This window comes from Phaethon lepturus, unplaced genomic scaffold (assembly GCF_000687285.1).
Source record: "Phaethon lepturus isolate BGI_N335 unplaced genomic scaffold, ASM68728v1 scaffold1253, whole genome shotgun sequence".
Lineage (NCBI taxonomy): Eukaryota > Metazoa > Chordata > Aves > Phaethontiformes > Phaethontidae > Phaethon > Phaethon lepturus.
In genome coordinates, this window is record NW_010529518.1 from 39774 (window position 1) to 55541 (window position 15768).

A 15768-nucleotide genomic window follows, 5' to 3' on the forward strand; every position below is an offset into this window, starting at 1 on the left:
GGTCACATTCATATCACTTTATTTGCACCATTCAAGAGAGGTACCTATCTTAGCAGGGCTATTCTGGACTTACTCCATATGTATCAGCTACTAGCATTGCTCCTAAGGGCAATCAGCTCATCTAAAATTTGAGTCGTTGTCTAGAGTGAACATGTCTCCTCACCGACTCTAGAAAAAACCTCGATCAATGTGATGCAGATTAAATTCAGGCCTGAACCATCACATGACCAATTCTGTACCTTTACTCACCTGCGGGGCAGCTGAAATCTGCCTTTTTGCATCCTGCCAGCAGCACCCTGTGCCTGTGTGCTGCCATTAGGAAGGAAAGGAGGAAGGCAGAGTGCAGGACCTAAGGTCTAAGGTATACATGTCCCTCCAGAAGTAAACTAGTGGGAAGAGCAAAATAGCTCATGAACACGATGGTAGGTTCAAAGCTACATAATGGGGCACAGGGGACACGGTCATCTCATACAGCTCTCTTGCAGGAATTAATTTGCTCCCAAGAGTGGCCTTGGATGGAGGGTGGTAACGTTACCATGGAGGCTTTACGAACAAATGAATGATTCGCACTCATGCCTACAGCTGGTTCACAATGTACGTGCATGGAGACTGTGTTACTGACTCACCCTTGGATGGTGACCTTTCCAGATCCGAATCGAGGTGGATCGGTGGGGCAATGTAGGAAACTTGCCCATGGTGAGCCTGCCCTGTGGACAAATAAGTGTTTTAGTTCCAGAGTTTCCTACAGAGATCTATCAGGGCTATAATTAAATATATAGCATTTTTATGGCACTGGATTCAAAATGGGTTTGCAAGTATTTTGTTCTGTTGTGTGTTATTCACAATGAACTTCCATTTTGTGGAGACACCTGATGAAAAGTTGAAAACACTCCCATTTCGCTTGCTTTTTCCATGCAGACATGGGTACTATGCTGAACTTCAGTTATACCTGCTTTACCACTACCACATACATTTCACACAACGTTCTCTTAAAAGGCCATATGCCACAGAAGACAACCGATTTCACACAAGCCCATTCAATCTGTTACTTTCACTCTAAGAGGGAAGCAAGCATTTCTGTGTCACAGAAAATTTTGAAGGAAGCGTGGTATGAATTACAACTGCATCTATTTTTCCCACCTGCAGAAGATGCAGATATCAGTTTGCAGAGCTTGGCATTGCTTTCACATGGGTGGAAGCTTTTTGGTTTCCAACATTTCCATGCAGTTCCCCAGCTGCTAAAGTCTCAATCTTTCTCCAGTTGCTTGGAGGTAACTATATCGAGAAACTTCTACTTATAATAAAATCATGTTGTTATAATTCATCTATTTACTGTTACAATTTACAGCTTTGTTAGTCTCTTTTTCTAAACATGGAAAGTTAATGACACATAGATTACGATAACAGTTAGAGTAACCTTCCTGTTTCAAGTAATATTCGTACTGCAATAAAAGCAGTTGATTCTTCTTATGAGACACATTCCAAATAATTAATACGGCTCCCTGTTGACACTTGCTGTTGTTGCTCCAAGCAATTTCCAAGCTAGCGTCACAGGCAGCAGAACAGCGGTATAGTCTTCAGGCTTCTTTGTAATGACATCCAGGAAGGCCGTGAGCGCAGTATGTTGGTGCACATAATATGTTGAAAACATCTCTTCACGGGGATAAAATATTAATGGGAAAGGGGGAAAAAAAAAAAAATGTATCTGAATGGGCAGGATATATTTACCACTTTACACTGAGGCTGACTCAGATAATTTGCATTACTAGCCATTACAACAACTGGACATTATTCAGGTTTAAAATCTACTGACACATCATAAATTTTATATTTGCTTTTAAGTGCTTTAACACGGGAAACCTGCTTCAGGCAAACCCATAGCTAATAACGAGTTACCCTGCTTTCCCCTTCTCGTTTACATGTTAAAATTCCATTTGATGTCATTAGTGAGCATAAGTCATCATTTAATAGCTGCTTAGTTCTGCAGCAGAAACTGCTGCAGAATTGCTCTCACTCCAAGCTACTCAGTGTGCAGGATCAGTGCCCTTATAACCATAGGACAGGCTCCCCGTTTGCTGCATCAAAGATACCGCTGAAATGGAAAACAGCTGAGGTTGGCAGGGAGCTCTGGAAATCACCTAGTCCAGCCCAAGGGCAACAAGAGCCCATGGCAAGTGTCCAGTCTGATTTTTAGTATCTCCAAGGATGCAGAACCTACAACCTCTCTGGGCAACTTGTACCAGTGCTTGGCCACTCTCACAGGAAAAAAGAAAGCTTTTTCTTACACTTAAATGTAATTTCCTGTATTTCAATTTCTGCCTCTCGTCCTGTCACTGGATATCTCTTAGAAGAGCCAGGCTCCATCTTCTTTATTCCCCCCCATCAGGTACTTATACACATCAGTAAGATCCTCTGGACCACACCTGGTCCAGGCTGGACAGTCCCAGCTCTCTCAGCCTCTCCTCACATAGACACGCTTCAATCCCTTAATCATCATTGTGGCCCTTTGCTGGACTGGCTCCAGTTAGTCCCTGTCTCTCTCGTACTGGGTAGCCCAGCACTGGACCCAACACCCACATATGTCTCACCAGTGCTGAGCAGAGAGGCAGGATCACCTCCCTCGACCTGCGGGCAACGCTCTGCCTAATGCAGCCCTGGAGGCTTTTTTTTTTTTTTTTTTTTGCCCTAAGGGCACATTGCTAGCACCTGGTTTTGAGGGTTTTTGTTTTTTTTTTTATGACCTGGTCTTCTTGGGACCAAGTGATCCCAAATACAAAACCAGAATGATTCTGCAGGCTTAAAGGGCTAGGCTGGAATAAAGAAGATACATGCACAGTATATAAAAGACTATAAAACATCTGTGAGTTTGTTTAGATATTCATTACATTTAAGTAATAACTATGGAAGTTTATGAATGTTTTACAAAAGCTTTTACCTAATATGGAGGAAGGAGTAGAATCAAATGCTCTCTTGTGATAAATGAAACAAGCTGCAGAAAGCTTTTATCTATTTGCTGCTGATGCGAAACACATTACTTCCCCAAAAATATCAAATTTGACTTCTGTTAGACTGTACACTTCTCACAGTGCTAATAAATCAAGATTTGGGTTTTAATATTCTCTCTGTAAAAAAGCAATGCAAACAATTGTTGTGCTTCATTTTCTGGGCATGAATGCCAGCTTAGCTGCTCTTCAGACTCATCAGAGTCTTCCCATACAAGGAACAAAGGTTCTCCCCTGCTAGCTGCGGTCCCAATTACACATTCAGGATCAAGATACCTTGTAAACTTTCTTGTTAATCAAGAGAATCACATTTTTTCTTTGGTTTTACTATTATTGGCAATGATGATAATTGAGAGTGTTGAGGGAAGGGAAGCAAGCGGGGGTGCCTGAAGCAAGCCCTAGCAATGGGACTGGTACACAAGCACACAGAGAAAACTCTGAGTCAGGAGGCCAAACTAGAGGATCAGACCAGCGGTCCTTCTGGCTTTAACAGTATTACAAGTTTTGCTACTGACTCCACTGAAAAGCACAATTTTACCCAATGTACCTATGCAAGATTTTGAGGCTGATACCACTGGTGCAGCTCAAGTCGGTTGCAAAGACTGATAGGACAAGTTTTGCCAAGTGACACCAACTCCCAGACCCTTCTGTGAGAGTTTTGCAGTTTTGGATGCTTACTTCAAGCCCCAGCTCTAGGAATGAGTAACTCCGATCTCCCCCTCTCCAGTTCCAACTACTGCAGAAAAACACTTAGTGAAAAAAGAGATGGCAGAAACACTCAACACCTCCCTGTCCAAATTGCCTGGTCCTTCAGCAGTTGTTTGTGCATGTTGGGTCTGAGTTTACAATGGTGCAGCACTGGCAGGTGGGACATGGCCTCCCTTGCCTGCGTGACCGTCTCTCCAGCTGTCAGGCTTTCATTTCTACCTGCACATCTATTAACCCACAAGCCTATTCAATCGACCACTCTTCGACCTGAAGAGCTGCCCATACGCTAACCAATATTGACCTGCTACCCGTGCCTATAGGAGAGGAAATGGCTGGTGTCAGGTCCTTCCTGAATTTTGCTGGACACTCCAAAAATAACTACACCTCTTTTTAGTTACTTTTAAAAAAAAAAAGAAAAAAAAACCCACCCCACAGCTTCTGACAAAATACCAAAGGTCAAGATGTCTCTGTCACTGATGGAAATTTGAGCATGCCTTGTATTGTAACAGCTTGCACAGCCTTCTCCAAATCCCACCCTGACTATAACCATCTGGTGTTTCTGCAGCCAGCTCCTAGGTAAAAAAGTAAACAGCAATCAAACATAATCATCAAAGTAATGTGCGATGAATTTGCCAATTTTGTATCTAATCGCTAAGGTTGGGCTCCATTCCCCTTATTCCTCTTGCTGGCAAGGTCTGGCTACCGACATGGCCGATGGCATGGCTACCCATGAGTGGCAGGAGACGGGAAGAAGCAGCAACGGGCAGCAAGGGCTAATGCTGGAAGACAACTGAGGGTCAGTTCTTGTCTCCTATGTTTTAATCATAACACAAGGATTCACATCTGGCCAACACTGCATAAATGTCAAAACCATCTCAGGTGAGACAGGGCAAACAGAAAATGTGACATGGGCAGCCACAAACTCCCTGTCTCTTGCTCACACTGCCTCTCTCAATGAGGACAGACATATAGCATCCATAGTAGCCAGAGCATATGCACGTGCTGTGGCAATGGGAAAAGAAGCATGTTTGGATGTTTGGTAGCAGTAATTGGGGAGCGAAATATAGATATGTCCTTGAAAGTTTACCTGGTGACACAGTCTTACTTGGGTATAGGAAATGGGGGAGATGCTTGCGGATTAGAAAAAGTGCCTGGCTGGCCATTATTTTCAGGTCGGACATATGAGAGATGCTACACATTTTAAAAAGCCAATAACTTAGAAGAACAAAGATAATGTTTTGTGAGGACTGAAGGAAACATAATAGCTTGGCCTAAGGGATTTTTGAAAAAATTTTTGTATTTAAGGTGTTCTGGATGCTCACAGACAGAAAATAAACATCCACGCATCTTCAAAAATCTGCCCCTAAGTGATTTAGTCATCTACAGGTGCCATGATATAAAACTACAGAAAAAAAATCTGTGAATGCATGGACTAATCAAGGAAAGTAGCAACAAAGCAGTTTCATCTGTTTACCTGTTAAAAACATTTGCCTCTGATCATTTTTGGAAACATACCCACTGTTTGTAGCATCTAACAAGGCAGACCTCCCTCCTGACCCTATGATGAGTTTCCAGTGCGCATGATGTTTGATTTTTCTAGAGCACAACTCCTGCCGTCCTGTATGCACATGGGAAACCTTTCTGCCCAGCCCTTGCTCATTTCCTCCCTGAGATTCTACTGTGCACAGTTACAGAGAAAGCCTGAATAGAAAACATAAAACTATTGGAAGATTCCCCCAAAAGCAAACACCAATATTCACCAGACTAAAAATAAGCCTTTTTACAAGATCTGATGAGACACATCCTAAACATCTGATGACTTGCCCCCTAAATCTCCAGTGCTGGCAATGCCATGAAGATACCTAAAATCACCAGAATGGCTGGTCCTCACTTTTGCCTACTGCTCCTTTGCTCAGTGCCCACGGTACTGCAGTGGGCATGGACAGTTGTGCACCTGATTTGCAGTTCTTCCCCATGCCTGACCCAACTCCAGCAGCAGCAATGAGAAGTCACCAGGAGATATTTTTTTAATCAAATATGCTTCTAACTATTTGTCTCATGGGGTGAGAGTCCTCTTTCTTTACTGTCCTCATCCAGAGGCAATCACTGAAACACATTTTTTTGCTGCCATGTCAGACTGCATCTCTTGCTCAGTTTTACACCCATCTTCCATCTTCTTTTGGTATGTTTTTGTCTTCCACAGGCTCACCAGTTCTCAAGATCCTTCTCACAGACAGCCTAGCTAGCATTTCCTGCAGAGGAGTTCATGTAATTTTGTCCTGATAACTCTGATGACCCGGTGCTTCTATGCACTGCCTCTCCTATGCCCTTTGTAGTCAGCACCTCCCAACGCAGCCACCTCTATGGACTTAATTCCTCATTCTGTTTGCCCATTCGCTTGGATCACTAATGAATTAAGTTAATAACCATGAAATCGCACATTGATTCCCGAGACTTTGATTTCAGTTCTTCACCTAATTTAAAAAAAAAACAAAACAACAGGATGGGCACACACTAGGTATGCTAAAGATAAGGAAAAGTCTTGGAAAACATACCAACAATTTTACTAATATATTTACAGATTAAATGTACTTTGCATGCTGTGGCCTTTTTTTCCATGTAAATGAAAAATTCCATTTTTAAAAGCAGTCCAGTTTGTCTGTGATGATCTGATCTGTAAAAAACAACATTACTTTTCAGCCACATTTCTGTCATCCTCTAACTGTTAACAGGGTTTTTTTAAAAGTCTAATTTATTATCTAACTGAAGACTACATTCCACTTTGTTGGATTGCAATTTCCAGGATCATCACTCTCATCCTTTTTAATTTCCAAAATTCATACATTTTTTCTCGTCCTTTTTTCTCCACTCATAAGTCTTTTTGAACTCCATAGTATGTAGGCATATATAAAGACATGTGGAAAGAGAAATCAAAAAGCTGGTAGGTTTGCTAACAAAATCTTCTGACATGCCATTAAACAAATTTCATTCAGACCTCTTACTCAGCATATATTCAGACTTCTCCCAGAAGCCTTTTTTTCTGCCTTTCATCAATGACTATCTTTACAAAACATCATTTCCTCACTGCCCACCCTTCTCCATTTTGCATTAAAAGCTTTCCTTTTAAATAAAGCTTTTATAAAGCCATTCCCTACCTCAGACATGTCAGAGTTAGCACTGATTCTGTCCACTGCTTCATTTATTCATGGACTTTTATGGAGTATCTCTCTTTCATCTGTACCTCTCCCTCTCATCTTTCATAACCCTTTTAACTCCTTAGGGAAGCAGTAACTCATCCGCTCCCTCTTCTTCTCTCCCTCTCAGGGTTATTTCCCTGTCCTTCCCTCGATGCCTCCAAATACAAGAAAACTCTCTTTTCCAAAGGGCGCTCTCCAACTACATTATCTCTGCTCTCTTGCTATTTTGCCTCTTGTATTTCATACTGGGAACCATCGCAAGCTTAAAGCAATTGCAGCAGGAAAAACAGGGTACCTGCAAGTGTGGCTGTGTGTGGAGGGACTGCTGGCTCCTGGTCATGGCTGCCTTCTGAGATGGAGGTTACTGAAAGCGGCAGCTTCAATGGGCATTCACAGAGAGCCTACAATCCATGCCGAGGAGAGGGCTCCTGTGCAAAGCCAGCCTAACAAGCCGATGTTTCTTCTCCAATACTGTTCTTGGCAGGAGCAAAGTTATCATATTGCAACTCTATATGTTGTTTAGCTATACATTGCTTCTGAAGGTGTCACAAAATGTATATAATAACAGCTCTTTCATGTGTTCTCATGCATCTTATCTTACAGGTATAATTTAAAGTCCGACTGTAGGACTGTGCGCTTTTTTGTTCCTAAAAACCTGCTCTGATATGTGCATTTTGTTTCTCTGCCTTCCAAAGAGAGGGTACAACAGGAAAACTCACAAGGAACTAATTTGCAGATGAGATGCAAGGGGTGGGTTCTTACCTCCCTGTCCCAAGCTGCAGCCAAGTTCCCCAGTACCAACTCAAAGCAACCTGCAGGCTCAGCCACCAGGGGCTTCCAAATGTGAAGAAAACCTTGGAGTCAAGGAAGAAAGCTTGATAAAGGATTCAGGGAAAGGGTTGAACTGGGGAGACGTTTGGCTAAGTCCTTGTCACACACGCATTTTGTGTTCTAGAGTAAATGCAAATGCAAAAGCAGTGCCTGGCAGTGTGCTTGTGTGAGCAGAAAGTGTGATAAAATGGACTACTCTATTCCGAGGATGTACTACTGCTTTGAATCTGTCACAACAAACAGCATCCTTAACCGTAAGAGGAAGGAAATCGAAACGGCCTTTTTTGATGACCAAACTGTCCCTCATGTAACAGCCATTATCTGGGAGGGTTTAGGCTAGGTTTGAACTACAGGCAAAAATAAGGACAAAAATAATGCCTAAGGAATGGGTTAAAAACTGCCTGAGTACTTCAGCAGCTGAAGTAATAGAAGGCTTTTCAGTCATGGCAGCTGCATTTTTTCAAAAGAGCATTTAGGACTCAGAAACTGATGTCCCAGCTGAAGTCAGAGGTGAAGAAGCTTCTTCAGTCACACTGAGATTCCTCATTTTGCTGTACAAACATTGTAATTTGTGTTTTGTGTTTAGATGAACCTCACCCCTCCATTAAGGACTTAAAACATTTGATTTAGCAGCACCTTGGCTCCAGCAATGCTCTGCATACTCCAATGCACATCCCAGAATTTACTCTGTGGTATGAGAGCCTGGTATAAGGGCTGGGGAGGAAGAAGAGGAGGAAGAAAAAAACCCAGGAAATATTGCACACGTGCCATTATAATTAAACAACGTTAAAGACCTCCTATCTTTGACCACACAGCAGCACATGGAGGAAGGCTGTACCCAGGCCTGGCTTTCCCCAGTGCCCAAGGCAGAGAGCTGACCTGCAGGGCTACATGTTTTTTGAGCTTTGCTCCCCAAAAGCTTGCCCAGCAGGCTAAAGAAACACAACACATGGTATTAGTCTTCTCCTCCCAGATGTGCTCGCTGTGCTATGAAATACCTGCACTGGAAAACAAGGGGGTGAAGGAGAGGGATTTTGGTGCAGATGAGACAGAGGTATTTGGAGGAATGCAGTCCTCAGAGGCCTGGGGCAGATGATGAATATTGGTAACCACAAACCATCTAGAGTGGGTTTAGCACCGGTGAATACAGCAAAGCCCAAGGAGGTTTTCTTGGCCACCTCTCAAAGATTTAATCTGATATGAAGAGTGCTGTGCCAGCTCCTGCTGTTCTTACTTTGGTCTTGTCCCAAAAGTCAAACAGGACGTTTCCAACTACTGTAGTGGGTCAAGCCCAGCTTGTTCTGCCTCAGATGAGGCTGAAAAGACTTGGGATGGAGAAGTTAGGAAGAGCTTTTTGGGGGAGAACTTAGCCAAAGCCATCCAGTCCATCTCCTGCAGAGGCAAAATTGCTCCTTTTGGAAGATACCTCCTTTCAAAAAGAGGTATCTTTTGAAAAATACCTCCTCGGGTCTGCCTACCACTCCCTCCCAGACACTGAGCAGCAGATCTCACCGTCAAAAGATTTCATCTTTGTTTTCCCCTTCTCGGCAGGGGAGGAATCCTGTACCCTCCCTGCCTGAGATGTTTCTGCCTTATTTTTGTCCTGTTGCTTGCTCTTTTCCCCCAGCCTGTGCTCCTTTAGGGCCTGTCCTTTGCTGCTGTGCTCTCATTATCACTCACATTTCTTGTCTCCCCCATCTCTCTTAGCTGGGCACTCTTAACCAAGGGTGCAGCTTCCTGTTATAGCTAACCTATTTTGCAGTGGTCTTCCCGCCCCTGGAACATGGCCAGGCATTTCCATCCCCTCCCTTGCAGCAGATCTGGCAATTAATGAAAGCACAGAGTGAGCTAGAGCTGATCTGATGGAAAACGACCCACCGAAAACAGTAATTACTAGTTTTCCACTGGCCCAAAGAGGAGAAGCAATTCAGCCGCTGTGGCAGCTGTGCCAGATCTGATGCAAAGGAAAGGGCAAGAATAAAAGAGTCTGGGGTGGAATGGGGACAGCTATCAGTTTAACCGTAACATAAAACTGCACCTGGGAACAGCAGTGGCATTGTATCTGGACGTCTCCTTCATCCCCACACCAGACTCTCTCCTTGCCCCAGGGGAACTCCCACCAATTGCATCCTTTCTTCACCACCTTTCTGACAGCTTTTAATCCACCTGCCAGCATAATTTAGAGAGCTCCGTCTCACAAGTCCAGGTCAAGGGTTTTAATGAAAGCCAAATGCTTTACAGCACGCTCACTCCTCGCAGGCAGGACACAGCCCTGTCTTTCTGTCACTTGTGCCGCTCTTGTTCGTGCAGAAAGGGGAGCAGTGGCAGAAAAGAAGAAATCAGGCAGTACCTCTTGCCATGTTGAGCTTAAATTTCAGTGGCAAAGCATCTGGGGGGGTTGTCAGAGAAATCAGCTGAGATGCTGGATTATGTGGTAGGAGACACGTCCAAAGCAGACAGGTAGATCCGTAGAAGGTAATTGAAGTGTGTTGTGGCTTCAAATATTGTGAGATGTTGTCCAAGAATTTGTCGCTCTCGCTTTCATCCATTTGTGACAGCCTACAGCAGATGTCCCCTCCAATTCTGCCTTTATTTTCCAGTCTGTATGTCTCTGCATTCACAGCATGGTTTCCATCCCCTGGTACTGCCTGTACCTCTGCTGCGATCCTCTCTCTTTCTCCTCAGCCACCTCCCAAACAGGTGAGACCTCACCTCCACTCACCTTCTACGTCAGACAAGTCTCTCTAGGAACTCGCGATTGCAAGCCTCCAAGAAACAATTTCAGTGAACAGGCCTGCTTCTTCGGCTCCCAACATGTATCCTCTTGTCCAGCTTAATGAACTCCATCTTTCATAGCCACACAACCACATACCACACAAACCTTAACTCCTATCTTCCCATGGGTTTCTGTGACTATTCCTCACTGCAATTGCAGCCCAGAAAGGACTGCCAGACAATAAAGCATTAAAGCAGTCTTCTTTATTACAAGTATTTTTATCAACTGCTCTCATTAAGGAAGTGCAAAGAGATGAGTAATTTGTTTTCCAAGCGGGTCAGTGCACCCTAACTTCATTAATCACTTCTTTTGATCTGCAACGGGAGCCTTGAGACAGGCAGTACAGTCTGCCTGGCTCTGCTTCCAGCTTGCTGACAAGCTTCAGCTACAGTGCAGAGTCCTTGCAAGCGGGGAGAGACTCCATCCCAAAGAAAGTGATCGAGCAGTAAACAAGATTAACACTATGTTATTTGATGAAGAAATGAAACAAGGGTGGGTATTTTCTCCATGACCTAAAAGAACAGTAATCTAAGCCACCTCATCTTTTTTTTTTTTTTTTCCTTTACTTCTTTCTTTCTTTTTAGATAATATAAGGTATGTCTTAGCATGAAGGACATGGCTGCCTGTAGAGAGATTTTGACAACTCCCCTCTGAGTGTTAAAATGCTGTGAGCTGAAAAACTGAGCTGTTTGGGCAAATTGATCCAACTCTGACAGACTTCCTCTCCGTTTTCATGTTTTCTCTCTCAGTCAAAAGCCTCCTAAAGAATCCACATTTTCAGTTCAATCTCGGAGAAGGGGGAAAAGAGGGGAGATCACCTACTTTTGCTGCACTGTTCATCATTAACCTAGCAGGATGAAGAAACCTGTGAGAAGAAAAGGAAGGTCTCAAAAGACTCTTCCATCTCCCCGTTTCACATGGATGGAGGATCTGAATACAACAGTTTCCCTAAGTCATGTATAGCAACTGCATATGGACTTTCTGACTGCCAGCGAGGGCAGAGTCAGTAAGTTTCGGGTGCAGACTAACAGCATAGGAAGGAGAGCTTTCAGGCCTGAGTTTATCTCCAATGCCAATAACAGGCAAGCTGCTGGATCAGCTATCCAAAGAAAGCCGTACTGGGATTTTTTTCAATAATCATTAGGAATCATGTCCCCCCTTCCTCAGCCCAAAGAAAACAAAATATAAGCATTTTTAAAACTTGTCCCTAGCTGTGAATATATCTGTAACCTTTCCGCATCAGTGACAATTTTGAATACAATTTTTGATGGTCAGATCCTGGGAATGCTATTACCCACTTTAGAGCAAAGATTAAGCATGCTCCTGTCACAGTCAAAGAGCATCTCTTTAGATTGCCTTGATTGGGAACTCCAGAAATCCCCAGTCCTATAAGGTGAAGCAGCGCTAAGCATCCCGAAAGTGCCTTGCAAAGACAATTTGGGGCTGCATTGTTTTTGCACTCTTTTCACCTTTGTGTGTAACATAGCTTTACAACTCGACGACTGCTGTCTTGGTGGTCGGCTCTTCCTCCACAGTTTTTCTAGCTAAGTGTCAAAACATGCTGGTTTGTTTATTTTTCCTCTTTACCTACCTGCTGTAAACTCAGATGGGGGAAACCATGCTCAGTGTGGCCAATTTTTAATTTTTTTTTTTTTTAAAGGCCCGTGCAGCAGAATTGCTGATTTATAGATTCAGAGAGATCTAAAGTCTGTAGCTTACCAATTTTAGCGTTGGTGAAGTCAACTATGGATTTTATAAACTTCACCGTGTCCTTTTTCATTGCTTCACAAAGCCAGGGACGACACAGGAGGTTTCACCATCAGTTCCCTTCATGCTGCCATCCTACACTTATTTCTTTCTAAATGGGCAGGGACTGAGAAGTTTTCAACAGGTCAGAAACTGCGTAAATCCACCGACTCCAAAATAACCGTGTGCAGAACATAGGTCCATGCATTAAACATCATTCTACAGACCAGATGTTTCATACAAGGTCAAATAGCATTTTTTAGTATCAGATATTCTGTACTCAGAACCTAAATTCTTTAAGGCCCTTCAAGCGTGTCTCTGGATTATTCTTATCTTAGTTCCCACAATGTTACTGTAGGCCTTTAGATGACAGTTTTGATTACAAGTCTGCACGCTGCCTAGAACAATAAGATCCTGATTGGTTCTTCTTGAATAATATATATTAATTCTTGCCTGAGCCTCCTTTGCACTGTATGAGTCATGCTGGATATCCGTCCTTTGCAAGGGCAGCAGACAGGTCTGCAAGGGCACCGTTCTATCTTGCCAGTGCTGGGGCAAGGGTCCTGAGGCACCGCCAAACTTCCCAATCCCTTTGATCTAGCTGCATACATTCAGGGGGGAGAGGCATGTTACACTACACCATTTCTCATGTGTCTGTCTGGCCCCAAAAAAGATTACAGAAGATGTACAGCATGACTGAAAATGAGACCACGGGGTCTGAAAAGTACACCCAAAAGGTGGTGTGTTTCAGCCCAGTTGCAAACCCTTTCAGCTCCTTCTGCCTCATGCTCCTGCTCTTTGCAGTGATATATGCTGCTACGAAATTAATAGGCAGCTTTAGTTCTGAATATTCTCCTTTGCAACAGACAATATTCAAATTGTCCTTACTCATATATTCCATCACCTCTGAAACACATTCACCCAACATCCAGGAGAAATACTGTTTTCCCTTTAGAGCTACAACCCCTTAATTGCTTTAATGAATGTACAGATGTACATATTCATATATGCTAGCCCTTACCACCATCTCGAGCTAAACTTCCTCCAACAGGCTAACCCTTAATATTGCATTTGGGTTTCTTAAACGATCTTTTGATCGAAGAACTGACAAACTCAAGCTTCAATTCTGCCGTCACCCTCTTGCGACCCCATCAAGGAAGAAGAAAAAGCCAGTGTTTCTGACTAGGTATTTGAACAACGTGGGATTCACAACTTTTAAAGAATTAGCTTCACACTGAGCAATGGTAATGACTACCTCATTGCTGAGGAGCCCAGGATAGGCTTGTCTTCCCTGGATCAGGGAAAAGACAAAGCAACTTTGTTTAATCCTTCTTGTTTATAGTTATATCTAATAGCATTTAGTGGCTTCAGTGCCACTCAAAGGGAATTGGGATTTCTGGGTTGGCTGCTTGGGATTGAATACACAGTCTTAATAATATCAGCCATTCCAGCTCTGATTGACATGATAGTTTCAACTGAAGTAACATTGGTTGAATGGCTCAGTGACCACTACAGCAAGAACTGCGTGTACACAAGAATCTGATAGAAGATAGTATTTCACTTTCAGCAACCTGTATTACAAATGAGCCCACTTGCTGCAGAGGCATTCTTACAGCAGCACAATCTGCTTAAAGAAAAAAAAAAAGAGATTGACAATAAAAAGAATTCCAGTGTGGCAGTAGTTGTGACCTCACCGTGGCAGTGACACTTTCAGAGAAGCATCAACTCACCTTTCTAAAACCAGCCATCAGTCCTTAAGCAAACCAGCTGAACCCTGGACAAGCCTCAGCCAAAAGTCCACCTCCTTCCTACAGCCCCTGCAGATGGAGGGGAACACCACTGAGGGAGGTGGCTGCGCTGCTCCCTGTGCCAGTCTACCATTTCAAAGTGAGTTTAAGCTCCTTTGCACAGGTGACTTCTTTGTGCAGGAGTTCAAGCTTTCATTGTTCTTCCCTCCAGGGATGACTTAATTAGAGATGAGGTTTCCTTCTCAAGTTACCGGATTTAAGGAACCATGCTGTTGTTATTTCCAGGCAAATCAAACAGAGGCAAAGAGGGACAGTAAATAGTGTGGGGGGAAAAGTCCCTAAAAAAAAGAAGATATAAACCCTGATGCATCTATGAAAAGGACAAGACTTACTCACCTTCACAGTGGGTCAGAGACCCTGGCATACAATCCTGTATCACTATGTTCAGGGAGACAGTCCTCTGAAAGCTTTTCCTTTGCAAGAAGCCAGCCAAAAATCTCCAATTAGTTTCATACAGATGAGAGACCAGATTGCAAACTGCCTGTTACTTGATACAAAGGCAGCTTTCTGCTCAGGATAAGCAGAGGTTTAAAAACCACTAGAGGATTTTATTAAGGGGTGGAACAAAAAAAAAGGGAGCAATTGCAAGAAAAAGTGGAGGTTAACAAAATATCTGTGCTGTGGATTGAAGGCAGATACCTACACTTTCTGCTTTACAAGCTAGATGAGCAGGAAATTGGGTTTTCCCCAGACATCTCAGTCAAGCTGATTACAAAGGTTACAAATGACTGGAACAAGCTCAGAGCTCCCAGGACAACCAGGAAAAACCCCACCTGTGAAAAAGCCTCAGTTTGTCAGGTGCTTGAAATGACATTGCTTAAAAGCTGGTGCTGGGAAGACATTTCATTGTTAATTTCAAGTGCATACAAATCAGGAGCGACACCCCCAAATTCTGATGTTACATCCTGTGACTTTTAAGCCAAAAGCAAATACCCACAAGAAATAATAAATATTATGGATTTTGGCTTTTCCTTGGTGTGCCTCAAAGTCTTCAGGAACTATGATTTAAAGCTTCTCTTTCCACACAGAAATGCAAGATGACTTTCGTGCTTTTAAACAGAACTGAAAGTCCTGCGATCACAGAGGCTGAGGCTCTGGAAAAACTATCACTGAGCTCAACTACACAGTCACTAGAGTTGACAACCCTTAAGTGATCTGGTAACAAAGTCTGGTAACAAAGCTGCTGGACTTTGCACTGGAGCAGATGAGCACTCATGTGCTCTGTCCTACCAGCTCTCCTGGGGCTAACCTCCCGCAAGGAGGTTAATGGTAAGTTGGGGACGGGAACGTTGTTAAACAGCCAGTGCCTGCGCAGCTCAAGTCTGCTCGGATTCACGGCACCACGAATTGGAGCCATACATTTTAGCTATTCATGGTGTACACCAGACACATGCACAGAAACGCTGTGACAGCTTGAGTTGTTCAGAGGGAGAAATCATATTTGAAACAGCACATCAGGTTTTGATTAAACTGGCAATTAAGCAAGCAAGGAGCAACATGCCCTGGGGTTGCAGAGATGATAAGCCAGTTTCAAGACAAATAGCCAAATCTTTAGGTGGTGCAAATGGCTGCAACTTCACTGCCTTCAACAGGGTTCCACCTTTCCGTACGAGCTACAGATCCAGCCTTCTCCAGCCTGGGACAGGACCGGCAATATAGGTGGTAATGAACTGCATTCAGCTGGGAAGAAGCCATTGTGC

The 15768-nt window shown here is 43.4% G+C and overlaps 1 protein-coding gene across 1 annotated transcript in view; it reads right to left on the minus strand.

The window, feature by feature from the left end:
• Positions 1-626: 626 nt before the first annotated feature.
• The window catches only part of LOC104618373 (latrophilin-3), a gene marked incomplete at both ends in the record, with an annotated part of 132536 nt that continues 117394 nt past the window's right edge, over positions 627-15768 (minus strand). Inside the window, one exon of the mRNA XM_010283948.1 lies at positions 627-707. Within this exon, the coding sequence (XP_010282250.1) occupies positions 627-707 (81 nt within the window). The remainder of the gene's footprint in view (positions 708-15768) is intronic.